The 13,597-nt window shown below is 47.1% G+C and overlaps 1 protein-coding gene and 1 non-coding gene across 6 annotated transcripts in view; both read right to left on the bottom strand.

Annotated features, from left to right (window-relative positions):
* Nucleotides 1-13,597, bottom strand: part of dnajc4 (DnaJ (Hsp40) homolog, subfamily C, member 4) — a 259,420-nt gene that overhangs the window by 235,853 nt on the left and 9,970 nt on the right. For all 5 annotated transcript variants that reach the window (XM_059955204.1, XM_059955203.1, XM_059955202.1 and 2 more), the window contains one exon: nucleotides 11,478-11,600. In XM_059955204.1, the coding sequence (XP_059811187.1) occupies nucleotides 11,478-11,563 (86 nt within the window). In that variant the 5' untranslated portion in view covers nucleotides 11,564-11,600. The remainder of the gene's footprint in view (nucleotides 1-11,477; nucleotides 11,601-13,597) is intronic.
* Nucleotides 5,984-6,090, bottom strand: LOC132384118 (U6 spliceosomal RNA). Its single transcript, XR_009508860.1, has one exon. It is a non-coding gene; the product is annotated as a U6 spliceosomal RNA (small nuclear RNA).

Here is a 13,597-nt window from a genome sequence, read left to right as displayed (position 1 = left end):
CTTCAGAAATGACTACACTGAGGACGTCAATCAGAATCAGGTCCAACATCACCAGTATATGTCGTGAAACTTGTTAACTTTGGGGCAGCAGTACAATGCAAGATAAATAAAGAAAAAAAATGAATTTAAGTATATGTATATTAAATAGTTAAATTTTAAAATAGTGCAAAGACAGAAATATTTTAAAAATGTGAGGTAGTGTTCATGAGGTCAGTGTCCATTTAGAAATGGGATGGCAGACGGGAAGAAGTGGTTCCAGAATTGCCGAGTGTGTATCTTTAGGATTCTGCACCACCTTTCTGGTGGTAACAACGAGAACAAGGCATGTTCTGGGTGAAGGGGGTCCTTAATAAAGGATGCGACCTTCCTGAGGTAAAGCTCCTTCAAGATATCTTCGATACTACAGAGGGTGGTACCCATGGTGGAGCTGAATAACTTTACAACTCTCTGCAGCTTACTTTGATCCTGTGCTGTAGCCACCTTTCCCCCATACTAGATGGTAATGAAGCTTGTCAGAATGCTTTCCACAGTAGAGTGTTTTAGGTGACATAGCAAGTCTCCTCAAACTCCTCATGAAACAGAGCTGCTAACTTGCCTCCTTTATGTCTTCATCAATATGTTGGGACCAGGTTAGCCCCTCAGAGATCTTGACACCCAGAAACTTGAAATTGTTCACTCTCTCCACCTCTGATCCCTCAATCTGGTCCTCAACCCAATCCTACTAAATTTACCCTTGTCTCATGATAGCATCCTCCGAGAGGACCACAACCTTGTCATGGCTTGGAGGCTTCTGTGCCTCAATGACTTGGACAACCAGGGCTTCATGCTTTGGCCCTTGGCAGGGTCACCCATGCCAAACAGGTCACAGGGTAGAGGCCAGACTGAGAATGGTCCACCGGTCCTCCAGGTTCAGGGCTAAAAACCCCGACTGGTCAAACAAAATTGTTATGGAAACAGCAAGGAAGAATCCTTCTACATCTGAGTGTGATGGTATTCCTGAGTCTCCACCTGGGATTTTTGTGACTGACAGTAGAGAAAACAGAGAGGAAGCTACTGACGCGATGAAGGAAGCCTTGAACACTGCCAGAGATGGAGGACTTTTATTGATACCCTAAACGCCAACGTTGTAACAGACAGTAACACACAGAGTAGAGTCAAAATACTTACTGTTGGAATCAGTTGTTTGTAATACTTCTCATAAGGAATTTGTTGATTTAAAGCAAGACTAAAATTTAGTCCTTTTAACTCCCCGCCTTTTAACTCTGACTAATATAACATATAATAATTATAATGTAATTATTTTAATTGTGTTCCCTATTAACTGGATTATTTCTATCTGAAGAATTTCTGTTATCTCCATAAAGCTATAGGAGCAGAATTAGGCCATTCAGCCCATTGAGTCTGCTCAGCTATTCCACCATGGCTGATCCCGGATCCCACTCAGCCTTCTCACTATACCCTCTGGTGCCCTGACTGATCAGGAAACTATCAACTTCCACCTTAAATATACCCACGGATTTGACCTCCACTGCAGTCTGTGGCAGAGCATTCCACAGATTTACTACCCTCTGGCTAAAACAGTTCCTCCTTACCTCTGTTCTAAAGGGTCGCCCCTCAATTTTGAAGCTGTGCCCTCTAATTCTGGATAACCCCACCATAGAAAACATCCTCTTCACATCCGCCCTATCTAGTCCTTTCAACATTCTGCAGGTTTCAATGAGATCCCCTCACAATCTTCTAAATCCCAGCGAGTACAGGCCCAAAACTCCTCGTACGTTAACCCCTTCATTCCCGGAATTATCTTCATGAACCTCGAGACATGAAAGAAAGAGCAGTGGATACAGCGCAGACAATCAGAGGCAGAGTGCTCCCCGTCACTGAGCATCTCTGCAAGGAGCGCTGACACAAGAGAGCAGCGCCCATCGTCAAGAAACCCCTACAATCCACGCCCTGCTCCCCTCTCACTGCGGCCATCGGGCAGGAGGTACAGGGCTTGGGTCCCACACCACCAGGTTCAGGAACAGTTATGGCCCCTCAACCACCAGGCTCCAGAACCAGCATGGATAACTTCACTCAGCTCAACCCGGAACTGATTCCACAGCCTGCTTCCAAGAACTCTGCAACTCGCATTCTCAGTATTGCTTATTTATTTACTTTTGTGCAATTTGACTTCCTGGGTTGATTGGTAGTCTTTGTTTATTTATAGTTCTTCATAAGTTTTATTGTATTTCTTTATTTACCTGTAAATGCCTGCAAAAAAAATGAATCTCAGGTAGCATATTTAGACATACACGCAGTGGCTACTTTATGAGGTACGCCTGCTGAAGACCATGAACACACACTTAGTCCAGGAGATGACACTGAGTGTAGGTAGTTTGGGCTTACTTTGACTTTGATTAAATTAACCTGGAACCATAAACGCTGGCCTTCTTTGAGCATCTTTTACTGGCTTCACAGCAGCTGGTCTAGAATATAAGAGCAGGGATGTGATGTTGAGGCTCTTGGACTATTGTTTGAAGTTTTGGGCTCCTTATTTTACAAAGGATATACTGACATTGGAGAGGGTTCAGAGAAGATTCACAAGAATGATTCCAGGAATGAAATGGTTACCATATGAGAACGTCTGGCAGCTGTTGGGCTGTATTCCCTGGAGTTCAGGAGAAGGAAGGGGGTTCTCAAAGAAACATTCTGAATGTTAAAAGGCCTTAACAGATTAGATATGGCAAAGTTATTTCCCATGGTAGGGGAGTCTAGGACAAGAGGGCATGACTTCCATTTACAACTGAGATGTGGAAGAATTACCTTAGTTAGAGGGTAGTAAATCTGCGAAATTTGTTGCCACGAGCGACTGTGGCCAAGTGATTGGGTGTATTTAAGGCAGAGATAGGTAGGTTCTTGATTAGCCAGGGCATCAAAAGGTATGGGGTGAAGGTAGGGAAATGGGGATGACTGGAAGAATTGGATCAGCCTTGATTAAATGGTGGAGCAGACTCCATGGGCTGAGTGGCCTACTTCTGCTCCTATATCTTATGGTCTGGGAGATAGTGGCCTGCTTGCTCTGCCAGGAGATCATAATGTTGACTGGAACTTTCTTATATCTAGGTGGAAATTGTGAACGTTATAATTCCATAACAATTAACCGCAATCTTTCAATTTCTCACAAAATAGTAAACATAGTTGTCGTAGAAACAGCGGAATAAATGTATATACACAGACTGTAGATTCGAGGCTCCAGCTCTGCTTCCTGGTCAACGTGAAGTCGGCTTGTCTCAATCAGGCCAGCAGCTGAGAATGTCACTATGCCTCAGCCTGGACTTTGCAGACTGAGGTTTGGCTAAATGTCCTTATTATCATTGTTCCTGAAAGATTAAACATGACAGAAAACAGGGCCAGATGTAGCTATGACTGGCTCATTGCCCCACAGCCTTAAACGAAATTGGTTATTAAAGAGAATGGTTGTTACCTATGGAGCGTGAATTGATACAGTTTCTAGAAGATCATAAGACATAGGAGCAGTATTAGGCCAGTCAGCCCTTTGAATCTGCTGATATTATCCTGCCTCCTCCCCGTAACCTCTGACACCCTTACTAATCGAGAGCCCATCCACCTCCACTTTAAATGTACCCAATGTCTTGGTCTCCACGGCCATCTGTTATTTAGTTACTGCCCGTTACCCTGCTGGCGTTTAGGGGAGCAATGGAGGTCCAACACCTCTGGCGGTGTTCAGGGCTTCCTACATTGTGTCAACAGCTCGGCTTTCACTGCTGTCAGTCGCGCAGGACCCCGGTGGAGACTCAGGAGTACCGTCGCACTCAGATGTAGAAGGGTCTTCATTTTCTTTGACCAGTCACGGTTTGTTAACCCTGAACCTGGAGGACCGGTGGACCACTCGAAATCTGGCCTCTCCCCTTTGACCTGTTTGGCATGGGTGACCCTACCAAGAGCCAAAGCATAAAGCCCTGACTCCAGCCAGCATTGCTGTCCGGGTCATTGAGGCTGGGCAAGCCTCCAAACCCTACAGCAAGGTTGTGGCCAAGAACTAAGATTCACCACAATCTGGCTCAAGAAGTACCTCCTCATCTCTGTTCCAAAGGGATGTGCTTTGACTGACACAACAGGACCCATCCTCTCCACATCCACTCTATCTAGGCTTTCCAATATTCAACAGGTTTCAAAGAATATAGATATTTGTGCCAACCATGTAATCTACTCTGGAGACTGACTAGAGTTACCCTTCCGCATAGCCCTCTATTTTTCTAAGCTCCATGTACCTATCTAAGAGGCTCTTAAAAGACCCTATTGTATCCGCTGGCAGTGCATTCCACGCACCCACTTCAATGAGATCCCCTCTCATTCTTCTCAACTGCAGTGAATACAGGCCGAGAGCCATTAAACGTTCCTCATGGTTAACCCTTTTATCCCTGGGATCTCTCTCATAAACTTCCTCTGGAGCTTCTCCAACGTTAGCACGTCCTTTCTTAGATAAGGTCCCAGATCTGCTCATGGTACTCCAAGTGCGGCCTGACCATCATCAGAACGTCATCGAGGTCTTCGGGGGACAAAGATTCTGCAGCGTAAATACATCAGCTATATTCCTGAAACGTAGAAGGCTCAAGGCTAAGTTGACTGAGCTTTTAGGATCCTGAAAGGAAAGGGTAGAGAGAAGAAGTATTTTTTTGCTGTTGGGAGAAGTCCAGGACAAGGGGGACAAAATCTTATAATCAAGGCCAGGGTGGTTAGAAGAGGCGAGGAAACATTTCTTCACAGAAAAGGATGGCAAGTGCTTGGAGCTATCTCCTGCGGAAAGCTGCCAACGCGAACAAAAGTGATAAATAATTTAAGTGTGGACTTGTGTTTCTACACGGGGGACTTGGAGCCAGCGCATGTGGATGGGTGGGTCGCAGTACGAGGGTAGTGAGTGACAGTGCAGACCCGAGAGACTGGGGCCTACTCAGTTCTCGGGGAGGGGAGAATATTGGCACAGAACAGTTGTAGTACTCTTCTGCTGTGCAGGGGGAAGAAAGATTTCTAGAATCAGATCCAACCGCTCTATTTCTGTTCTCCAGCATTAAAACTCTGACATCTGACACTGGCAGCCATGTTGGATCCTGATGTTTCTTCAGTCAAAGGTTCGACAGTCAGGAACGAGGCATGAAACTTGTTGCCTACGATCGTTTCATGTTGAGCTTTGCAAGAACAAAGGAATGGAGGGGAAGGAAGACTGAAGAAAAGCCCACTGCTGGGGGCTAGAACAGAAGAAGAAACCCAAACCACCAGTCTGGTCCTCTAATGGTGAGAAGAACAAAGAGCAGAGAATAAATCAATGAGGTTTGGTCCTCTAATACCGGACTGGTGACGGCACATATTCCATTACTTAAACTAACCATTCAGACAGCCCCCATTCGAGTAATCAGAATCAGATTTAATATCACTAGCATGCGTCTGGCGTATGTCATGCAATGATGTTCACTGCAATATACAATAATAAAAGCTGAATTACAGTAAGTATATATATTAAATAGTTAAATAAATAGTGCAAATTTTAAAAAGTACAGACGGCCCTCCTTATCCGCAGGTTCCCCATACGCGGATTCAACCAACCGCAGATCGGGAAAACCCGTACGTTCTCTCTCCAGCACTCGTTGCTTGAGCATGCACAGACTATTTTTTCTTGTCATTATTCCCTGAACGATACAGAATAACAACTATTTACATATTGTTTACATTGTATTAGGTATTAGAAGAAATCTAGAGATGATTTAAAAGTACAGGCAGTCCCCGGGTCATGAATGAGTTCCGTTCCTGAGTCCGTCTTGAAGTCGGATTTGAAGTCGGAACAGGCATGTCCGGTATTATTTAGCGTCAGTTAGTCAAAAGTTTTTCTTAGTATATAGTACATATTTTACCTTTCTATGCATATGAAACACTTAACAAACATACATATTTCTTATTTTTGTAATTTATTTTTTTATTGAAGTTCATCAAAAATATGGAACGCGTCATGAATTTGCGTGTCATCCTTGTGCAGAGGCCATGCTAGTCTTCTCTGTATCGTTCCAATTTTAGTATACGTGCAGCCGAAGCCAGCACAAAACATACGTATTTCAATCATTATACCACTGCGTTGCTTAGTAATAATTGTAGCTTTCATTGGGGCAGGGCCTTTCTCATGCTCCATTAAAATTGTTCCGATCATCGACCAACTGTAGCCGAACACTTTTCCAATGACCGATGGCGTTTCACCTCTTTCCAATCACTTTATTACTTCCACCTTATTCTCAATCGCGATCGTGATTATTTTTGTGAACAGAAACTCTGCGGATTCAGAGCTGCGCCACCAGATCCTAATGTCCACCGCACTGAGACAGGTTAAATAAAGTCCACGGGGTCTCGGAACCAATCCCCCGCGGATAAGGAGGATAAGAAGGGCCGGCCGTTCAATGTCCATTCAGAAATCGGACGACAGAGGGGAAGAAGCTGTTCCTGAATTGTTGAGTGTGTGTCTTCAGGCTCCTGTACCCCCTCCCTGATGGCAGAGGGGAAGAAGCTGTTCCTGAATCACTGAGTGTGTGTCTTCAGGCTCCTGTACCTCCTCCCTGATGGCAGAGGGGAAGAAGCTGTTCCTGAATCGTTGAGTGTGTGTCTTCAGGCTCCTGTACCTCCTCCCTGATGGCAGAGGGGAAGAAGCTGTTCCTGAATCATTGAGTGTGTGTCTTCAGGCTCCTGTACCCCCTCCCTGATGGCAGAGGGGAAGAAGCTGTTCCTGAATCGTTGAGTGTGTGTCTTCAGGCTCCTGTACCCCCTCCCTGATGGCAGAGGGGAAGAAGCTGTTCCTGAATCGTTGAGTGTGTGTCTTCAGGCTCCGGTACCCCCTCCCTGATGGCAGAGGGGAAGAAGCTGTTCCTGAATCGTTGAGTGTGTGTCTTCAGGCTCCTGTACCTCCACCCTGATGTCAGAGGGGAAGAAGCTGTTCCTGAATCGCTGAGTGTGTGTCTTCAGGGTCCTGTACCTCCTCCCTGATGGCAGAGGGGAAGAAGCTGTTCCTGAATCGCTGAGTGTGTGTCTTCAGGCTCCTGTACCTCCTCCCTGATGGCAGAGGGGAAGAAGCTGTTCCTGAATCGCTGAGTGTGTGTCTTCAGGCTCCTGTACCTCCTCCCTGATGGCAGAGGGGAAGAAGCTGTTCCTGAATCGCTGAGTGTGTGTCTTCAGGCTCCTGTACCTCCTCCCTGATGGCAGAGGGGAAGAAGCTGCTCCTGAATCGCTGAGTGTGTGTCTTCAGGCTCCTGTACCTCCTCCCTGATGGCAGAGGGGAAGAAGCTGTTCCTGAATCGCTGAGTGTGTGTCTTCAGGCTCCTGTACCTCCTCCCTGATGGCAGAGGGGAAGAAGCTGTTCCTGAATCGCTGAGTGTGTGTCTTCAGGCTCCTGTACCTCCTCCCTGATGGGAGTCATGAGAAGAAGGCATGTCCTGGGTGATGGGGATACTTCATGACAGACACCGCCTTGTTTGAGGCTCCGCTCCTTGAAGATGTCCAGGCTGTGATGGAGCTGCCTATGGGTTTACAGCGATTCAGGAACAGCTTCCTCCCCTTTGCGACCCGATTTCTGAATGGGCATTGAACCCATGAATGCTACCCCACTACTTTGTTTTAAATTTCTATTTTTTTCTCTACTCATTTGACTACGAGGGGTGATTGATAAGTTTGTGGCCTAAAGTAGAAGGAGTCAATTTTAGAAAACCTAGCACATTTATTTTTCAACATAGTCCTGTCCTATATTTACACACTTAGTCCAGCGGTCATGGGGCATATGGATCTTGAACTTCCAGAATGTGTCCACAACAGGGGCCATTGATAAGTTTGTGGCCTAAGGTAGACGGAGATGAGTTATACAGCTCTTGTTACATGGACATGCAGGTCAACTCTTTAAGTGATTATGCAGAAAGTTTCAAGTTAATAACTCATCGGGGTGATTGATAAGTTTGTGGCCTAAGGTAGAAGGAGATGAGTGCATGTGCATGCAACGAGAGCTGTATAACTCATCTCCTTCTACCTGCCGCAGAGTTAGCTAATTTCTCGACAAGCGCTGGTGATACTAAACCTGATTTTGAACACTCTGCAGCTTATTTCAATCCTGTACAGTGGCCCACTCTATCCCACCACAGCAGACAGCGATGCAGCCAGTCCGAATGCTCTCCACAGTAAATCTGCAGAAATCTGCGAGTCTTTTCGGTGACATAATAGGCGCTGTCGTGCCTTCTCTGTAGCTGCGTCAGCACATCAGGCCCAGGTCAGATCCTCAGAGATGTTGACACCCGGGAACTTGAAACCGCTCACTCTCTCCGCCTCTATGAGGACTGGGGTGCATTCCCTCGTCTTACCCTTTCTGAAGTCCACAATCAACTCTTGTGGTCTGACATTGAGTGCAAGGCTGTTGCTGCAACGCCACTCAGCTAGCTGATATACCTTGGTCCTTTCAGTGGCGATACCCTGCCATTGAAAGTTTCCAAAATGATAAAAAGGCAAATGCAACTACTAAAAAAACACACTGAACAATTACATGTGCAGCACATAGGTAATGTTACTCATATATTATCCATATACTATAATTGAATGTATAGTATATAGGTTTACACAATTTACTCTTGCGCATGGTGGGGGGGGGTTGATGTCCTTGATGCGGTTTGCGCAATGTGTTTTTTTTGTGCGTGGGGAAGTGTGATATTCTTGTAGGTGTTTACCACAAATTTTTTTTGCGCATGGTGGGGGCTAATGTTCTTGCTGACATTTACACAATTATTTTTCTGTGTGGGGGGAGGGGGAGGTTGACGTTTGCCCTTGAATGCCCCCCCCCCGGTGGTTTTCTTCATTTCGTGGCTATCTGGAGAAGACAGATCTCAGAGTTGAATGCTGCATGCAAACTTTGATAATAAATGTACCTTGAACCTTAATTATATTAAAATACAAGCAAGCGTAAGAGAGTTAAGCTGCAAGGAAAGTAACAATTATACAGTCCAGTCCGACAACCACAAACCTTGTTGCCACAGCACACACAAACACACCAGTTCACCACAGGATGTGCGGGAGGAATTGCCCCATCACTCTGTTCAGTTTGCAGCTGTTGGGGCTATTGAGAAAAGTCAATGGCTCCAGTCCCGTTTATTACAGAGAAAGTAAGGGCAAGTCAGGGGTAAGATGGAGAACAGGGGTCAAATAACCAACCACTATTCCAATGCAATATAATTACAGAGCCAGACGGAAAAGGAAGAACGAGCTCCTTTCCGCCATTCAGTCCCATCACGATGTGTCACCCTGCCCAGCTCAAACCCTCAACCCTTCAAACCTGCGCTAAGTGAAAAACCCGTCAGCCTTAATGAGGAAATCAGCAGATGAAATTCGGAGTGGGAGCTCTGAAAGGGCTGCTCAAGGGAAGGTTGAATCTGAAGGCCAGAGGAGCAGAGGGACGTTGGGGTCCACTTCCGTAAATCCCTCAAAGTTGCCGTGCAAGTCGAGGTTAAGCAGGCATCTGACGTGTTGACTTTTTACTAGTCGGAGGACTGAGCTCAAGAGCCGCGATATAAGACCCATCCCATCCATCCCTCAACCTCTTTGACCTCCTACCGTCAGGCAGAAAGTATCGAGGTATAGGAACAAGGACTGTCAGGCTGGATAATAGCTTTCTCCCCCAGGCTGAGGGACCTCAAAACACCCTGCTACCACCCAGTACACATTATTTATAATAGTACCAGTAGCATTATAGAGCATGGAAAACTGGAGTTGTATGGAAAGATTGAATAGGTTAGGACTTCATTCCCTGGAGCACAGAAGATTTGACAGAGGTATACAAAATTATGAGGGGTATAGATAGGGTAAATGCAAGAAGGCTTCTTCCACCAAGGTTGGGTGAGGCAAGAACTAGATGTCATGGGCTAAGGGTGAAAGGTGAAATGTTTAAGGGGAGCATGGGGGTGAACTTCTTCACTCAGAGGGTGGGGAGCTGCCAGCACAAGTGGAGGACACGGGGTCGATTTCGGCAGCCAAGCGATATTTGGGCAGGTACGTGGATGGGAGGGGTGCGGGTGCCGAGCGATGGGACTGCAAATTGATGGTCTGGCACAGACTGGATGGAGTGAAGGGCCTGTTTCCGAGCTGCGTGCTCCGTAACTCTCTGGCTCTTTAACAGTACAGCACTGGACAGGCCCTTCGGCCCACAATATTGTGCTGAGCCAAATTAATTAGTAATCAAACTGACAACTGAACTAATCCCTTATGCCGAAAACTGCCCACATCCCTCCATTTTCCCTCTCATTCATGTTCCTATCTAAAAGTCCCTAATGTATCTGCCCCTATCACCAAACCAAGCACCTCCCACCCTCTATGCAAAAAAAACCCTGCCTCTCTCACCTCCTTTAAAATCACACCTTCCACTCTGAAAGGCAAGCACTCTGGTATCAGGCATTTCAATCCTGGGAAAAATATACTCTATCAATGCCTCTCAATCTTGTAAACCTCTGTCAGATCTTCCCTCAGCCTCCGACGCTCCAGAGAAAACAACTCAAGTTTATCCAGCCTCTCGTGATAGCACACACTCTCTAGCAGGAAGAGGTAAACCTCCTCTGCACCCTCTCCAAATCCTCAACATCTTTCCTATAATCCCTCCTATAATATAGTTGTATATTTAACTATATGTTGTATATGCACTTTATGTCAACTTGTATACCTAGAACTGTTTTTATTATCTGCTAATATTATTGGGTTAATCCTTAAGATTGTTACAACCCGGGGTGGAAATGGGGACAACTGCCTCTTAAATGCTCCCAATGGCCTGCATCTCGAATAGCCTCTGACAACCAAGCCCAGCTCCTGGCCTTCACCTGTGGCTTAGCTACTAAGCCTAGTGGAACCATTTCTACTGGCAGGAGAAGGGGCAAAGGCAGGTTACTGGCGCCTTAAAACCAGTCGCTTCGGGCAGATGGGGATCGTCAGCCCGCAGTTGGCAGCTCATCTGGGAGAAGGAAAACTCTGATCTCAAACCTCCGCTGCCTTGCGGCTGTACCCCACTCGTGGGAAAGGCCTCGGGAGCAAACCCCGAGGGAAAAGTCCGGAGCTGGAGCCCCTAAGGCAGTCCGACGTTGAGTTCAACGCTGACTGGCAACTCCTGCGACGCCGCTGGTACTAAACTCTACTGGTTTCCGCCGTTCCTTTGGGCTCGTCAGATGCGTGGAGAGGGGGGAGCTTGCTACCTGGGCAACTGCTTGCTCTCCACACTGTACTGCCTGGGTTTGCGCATCTAGACAGCGAGGACACTACATCGACCCTGACCGATGCAGGCCCTGCCTCTTTGTTTTATGTGCTGTATATGACATATGTACTCTGTTTTACACCTTGATCCCAGTCTCATTTAGCTGTGTCCGTGTGTAAGATTGAACCTGAACCCCATACCCCTGTGGGTGTGGCGAAGCCTTTTGACCGTTACGTACCTGGGCAATGTGGTGAAGAACCTCCGCGAGGAAACTCTGCACCTCTGGCAACACTTGCAGGCTAACATCTGGGCACTCAGCAGCATCTCACACGGTTTTCACCCCGAAAGATTCTCTCTCAGCCTGGCAAATAAAAGTAATATTTAGTAAATGGAACAAGAGCAGTATAGCCCCCCCCCCACCCAACCCCCAGCGCATCGAATCTCCGGAGCAGTACTTGGACCGAGAACTCGCTCGTTATGCACCGTGTCGTATAACATGGGCGACCATGGTCTTTCCATGACCATGACTGCTCTTGGCAATTCCTTCTGCCGAAGCGGTTTGCCATTGCCTTCCGGGCCAGCGTCAAGAAAATCCAGAAAATCTGCAGATACTGGAAATTCAAGCAACGCACACAGAACGCTAGAGGAACTCAGCAGGCCAGGCAGCATCTGTGGAAAAGGGCAGACGGTCAACATTTTGGGCCAAGACCCTCCATCAGGACTTCATGAAGGGTCTCGGCCCGAAACGTCGACTGTTTACTCTTTTCCACAAATGCTGCCTGGCCTGCTGAGTTCCTCCAGCATTTTGTGAGTTCAGTGCCTTTACAAGATGGGCGATCCCGGCCATTATCAATACTCTTCAGAGATTGTCTGCCTGGCGTCAGTGGCCGTGTAACCAGGACTTGCGATGTGCACCAGCTGCTCCCAGGGCTGCAGAGGAGGCAATTCTCCTTCATCAACTTCAGTGAGAATCGACGCACATCTTCAATTCACCAAGAAGTTTCTGAATCAAGTACACCAGCCACTCTAACCACTAGTGCAGACTAACAGTAGGACAACTACTGTTCAAAATTAATTAATAAGAAAAAGAACCACTGCTCCATCCGCCACAAGCAGGACCTCCCAGTGGCCAAATATTTTAATTACAATTCCCATTCTGACAACACACACAAAATGCTGGTGGGATGCAGCAGGCCAGACAGCATCTATAGGACGAAGCGCTGTCGACGTTTCGGGCCAAAACCCTTCGTCAGGACCAACTGAAAGATAGTAAGAGATTTGAAAGTAGGAGGGGGAGATCTGAAATGATAGGAGAAGACCGGAGGGGGTGGGGTGAAGCTAAGAGCTGGAAAGGTGATTGGCGAAAGGGATACAGAGCTGGAGAAGGGAAAGGATCCTGGGACGGGAGGCCTTGGGAGAAAGAAAGGGGTAGGGGAGCACCAGAGGGAGATGGAGAACAGGCAAAGAGTGATGGGCAGAGAGAGAGGAAAAAAAGGGAGGGAAAATAAATAAATCAGGGATGGGGTAAGAAGGGGAGGAGGGGCATTAACTATCTTTCCTGTCAGTTAGTCCTGACGAAGGGTCTCGGCCCGAAACGTCGACTGTACTTCGTCCTATAGATGTTGCCTGGCCTGCTGCGTTCCACCAGCATTTTGCGTGTGTTGCTTGAATTTCCAGCGTCTGCAGACTTCCTCGTGTTTGCCCATTCTGACATGTCGTCCTCTCGAGCCAAAATGAGGCCACCCTCAAGGTGGAGGAGCAACACCTTGTATTCCATCTGGGTACCCTCCAACCTGATGGCACGAACATCGGTTTCTCCTTCTGGTAACCAAAATCCACCCCCCCCCATTCCCCTATCTGACCTTTTACCTCTTCTCAACTGCCTATTAGTTCCCCCTGGGTCCTCACCTCCTTCCTTTTCTCCTATGGTCCACTCTCCTCTCCAATCTGATCCCTTCCTCTCCGGCCTTTGAACTTTCCCACCCACCTGGCTTCACCCGTCACCCTCCAGCTCACCTCCTTACCCCCTCACCTTTTATTCTGGCATCTACCCCACCCTTCCTTCTCAACGCCGACTGCTTGTTTCATTTTTACAGATGCTGCCTGGCCCGCTAAGTTCCCCCAGCATTTCCCGTGTGTTACTTGGTACTTAAAAATAATGAGGCATTAACTTAAAATATTTTAAAAAGCAGAAGAGGAATTCAGGACAGTTGATAGAGGTCTACAGGATGAGAAGGGGCATCGAACAAATGGACAGCCAACACGAGGAAATCTGCAGATGCTGGAAATTCAAGCAACACACACAGAACGCTGGTGGAACACAGCAGGCCAGGCAGCATCTATAAGGAGAAGCACTGT

The sequence above is a fragment of the Hypanus sabinus genome, chromosome 31 (genome assembly GCF_030144855.1).
Source record: "Hypanus sabinus isolate sHypSab1 chromosome 31, sHypSab1.hap1, whole genome shotgun sequence".
NCBI lineage: Eukaryota > Metazoa > Chordata > Chondrichthyes > Myliobatiformes > Dasyatidae > Hypanus > Hypanus sabinus.
The sequence above is the reverse complement of the archived record's forward strand: the minus strand, read 5'-3'. Positions and strand labels throughout refer to the sequence as shown.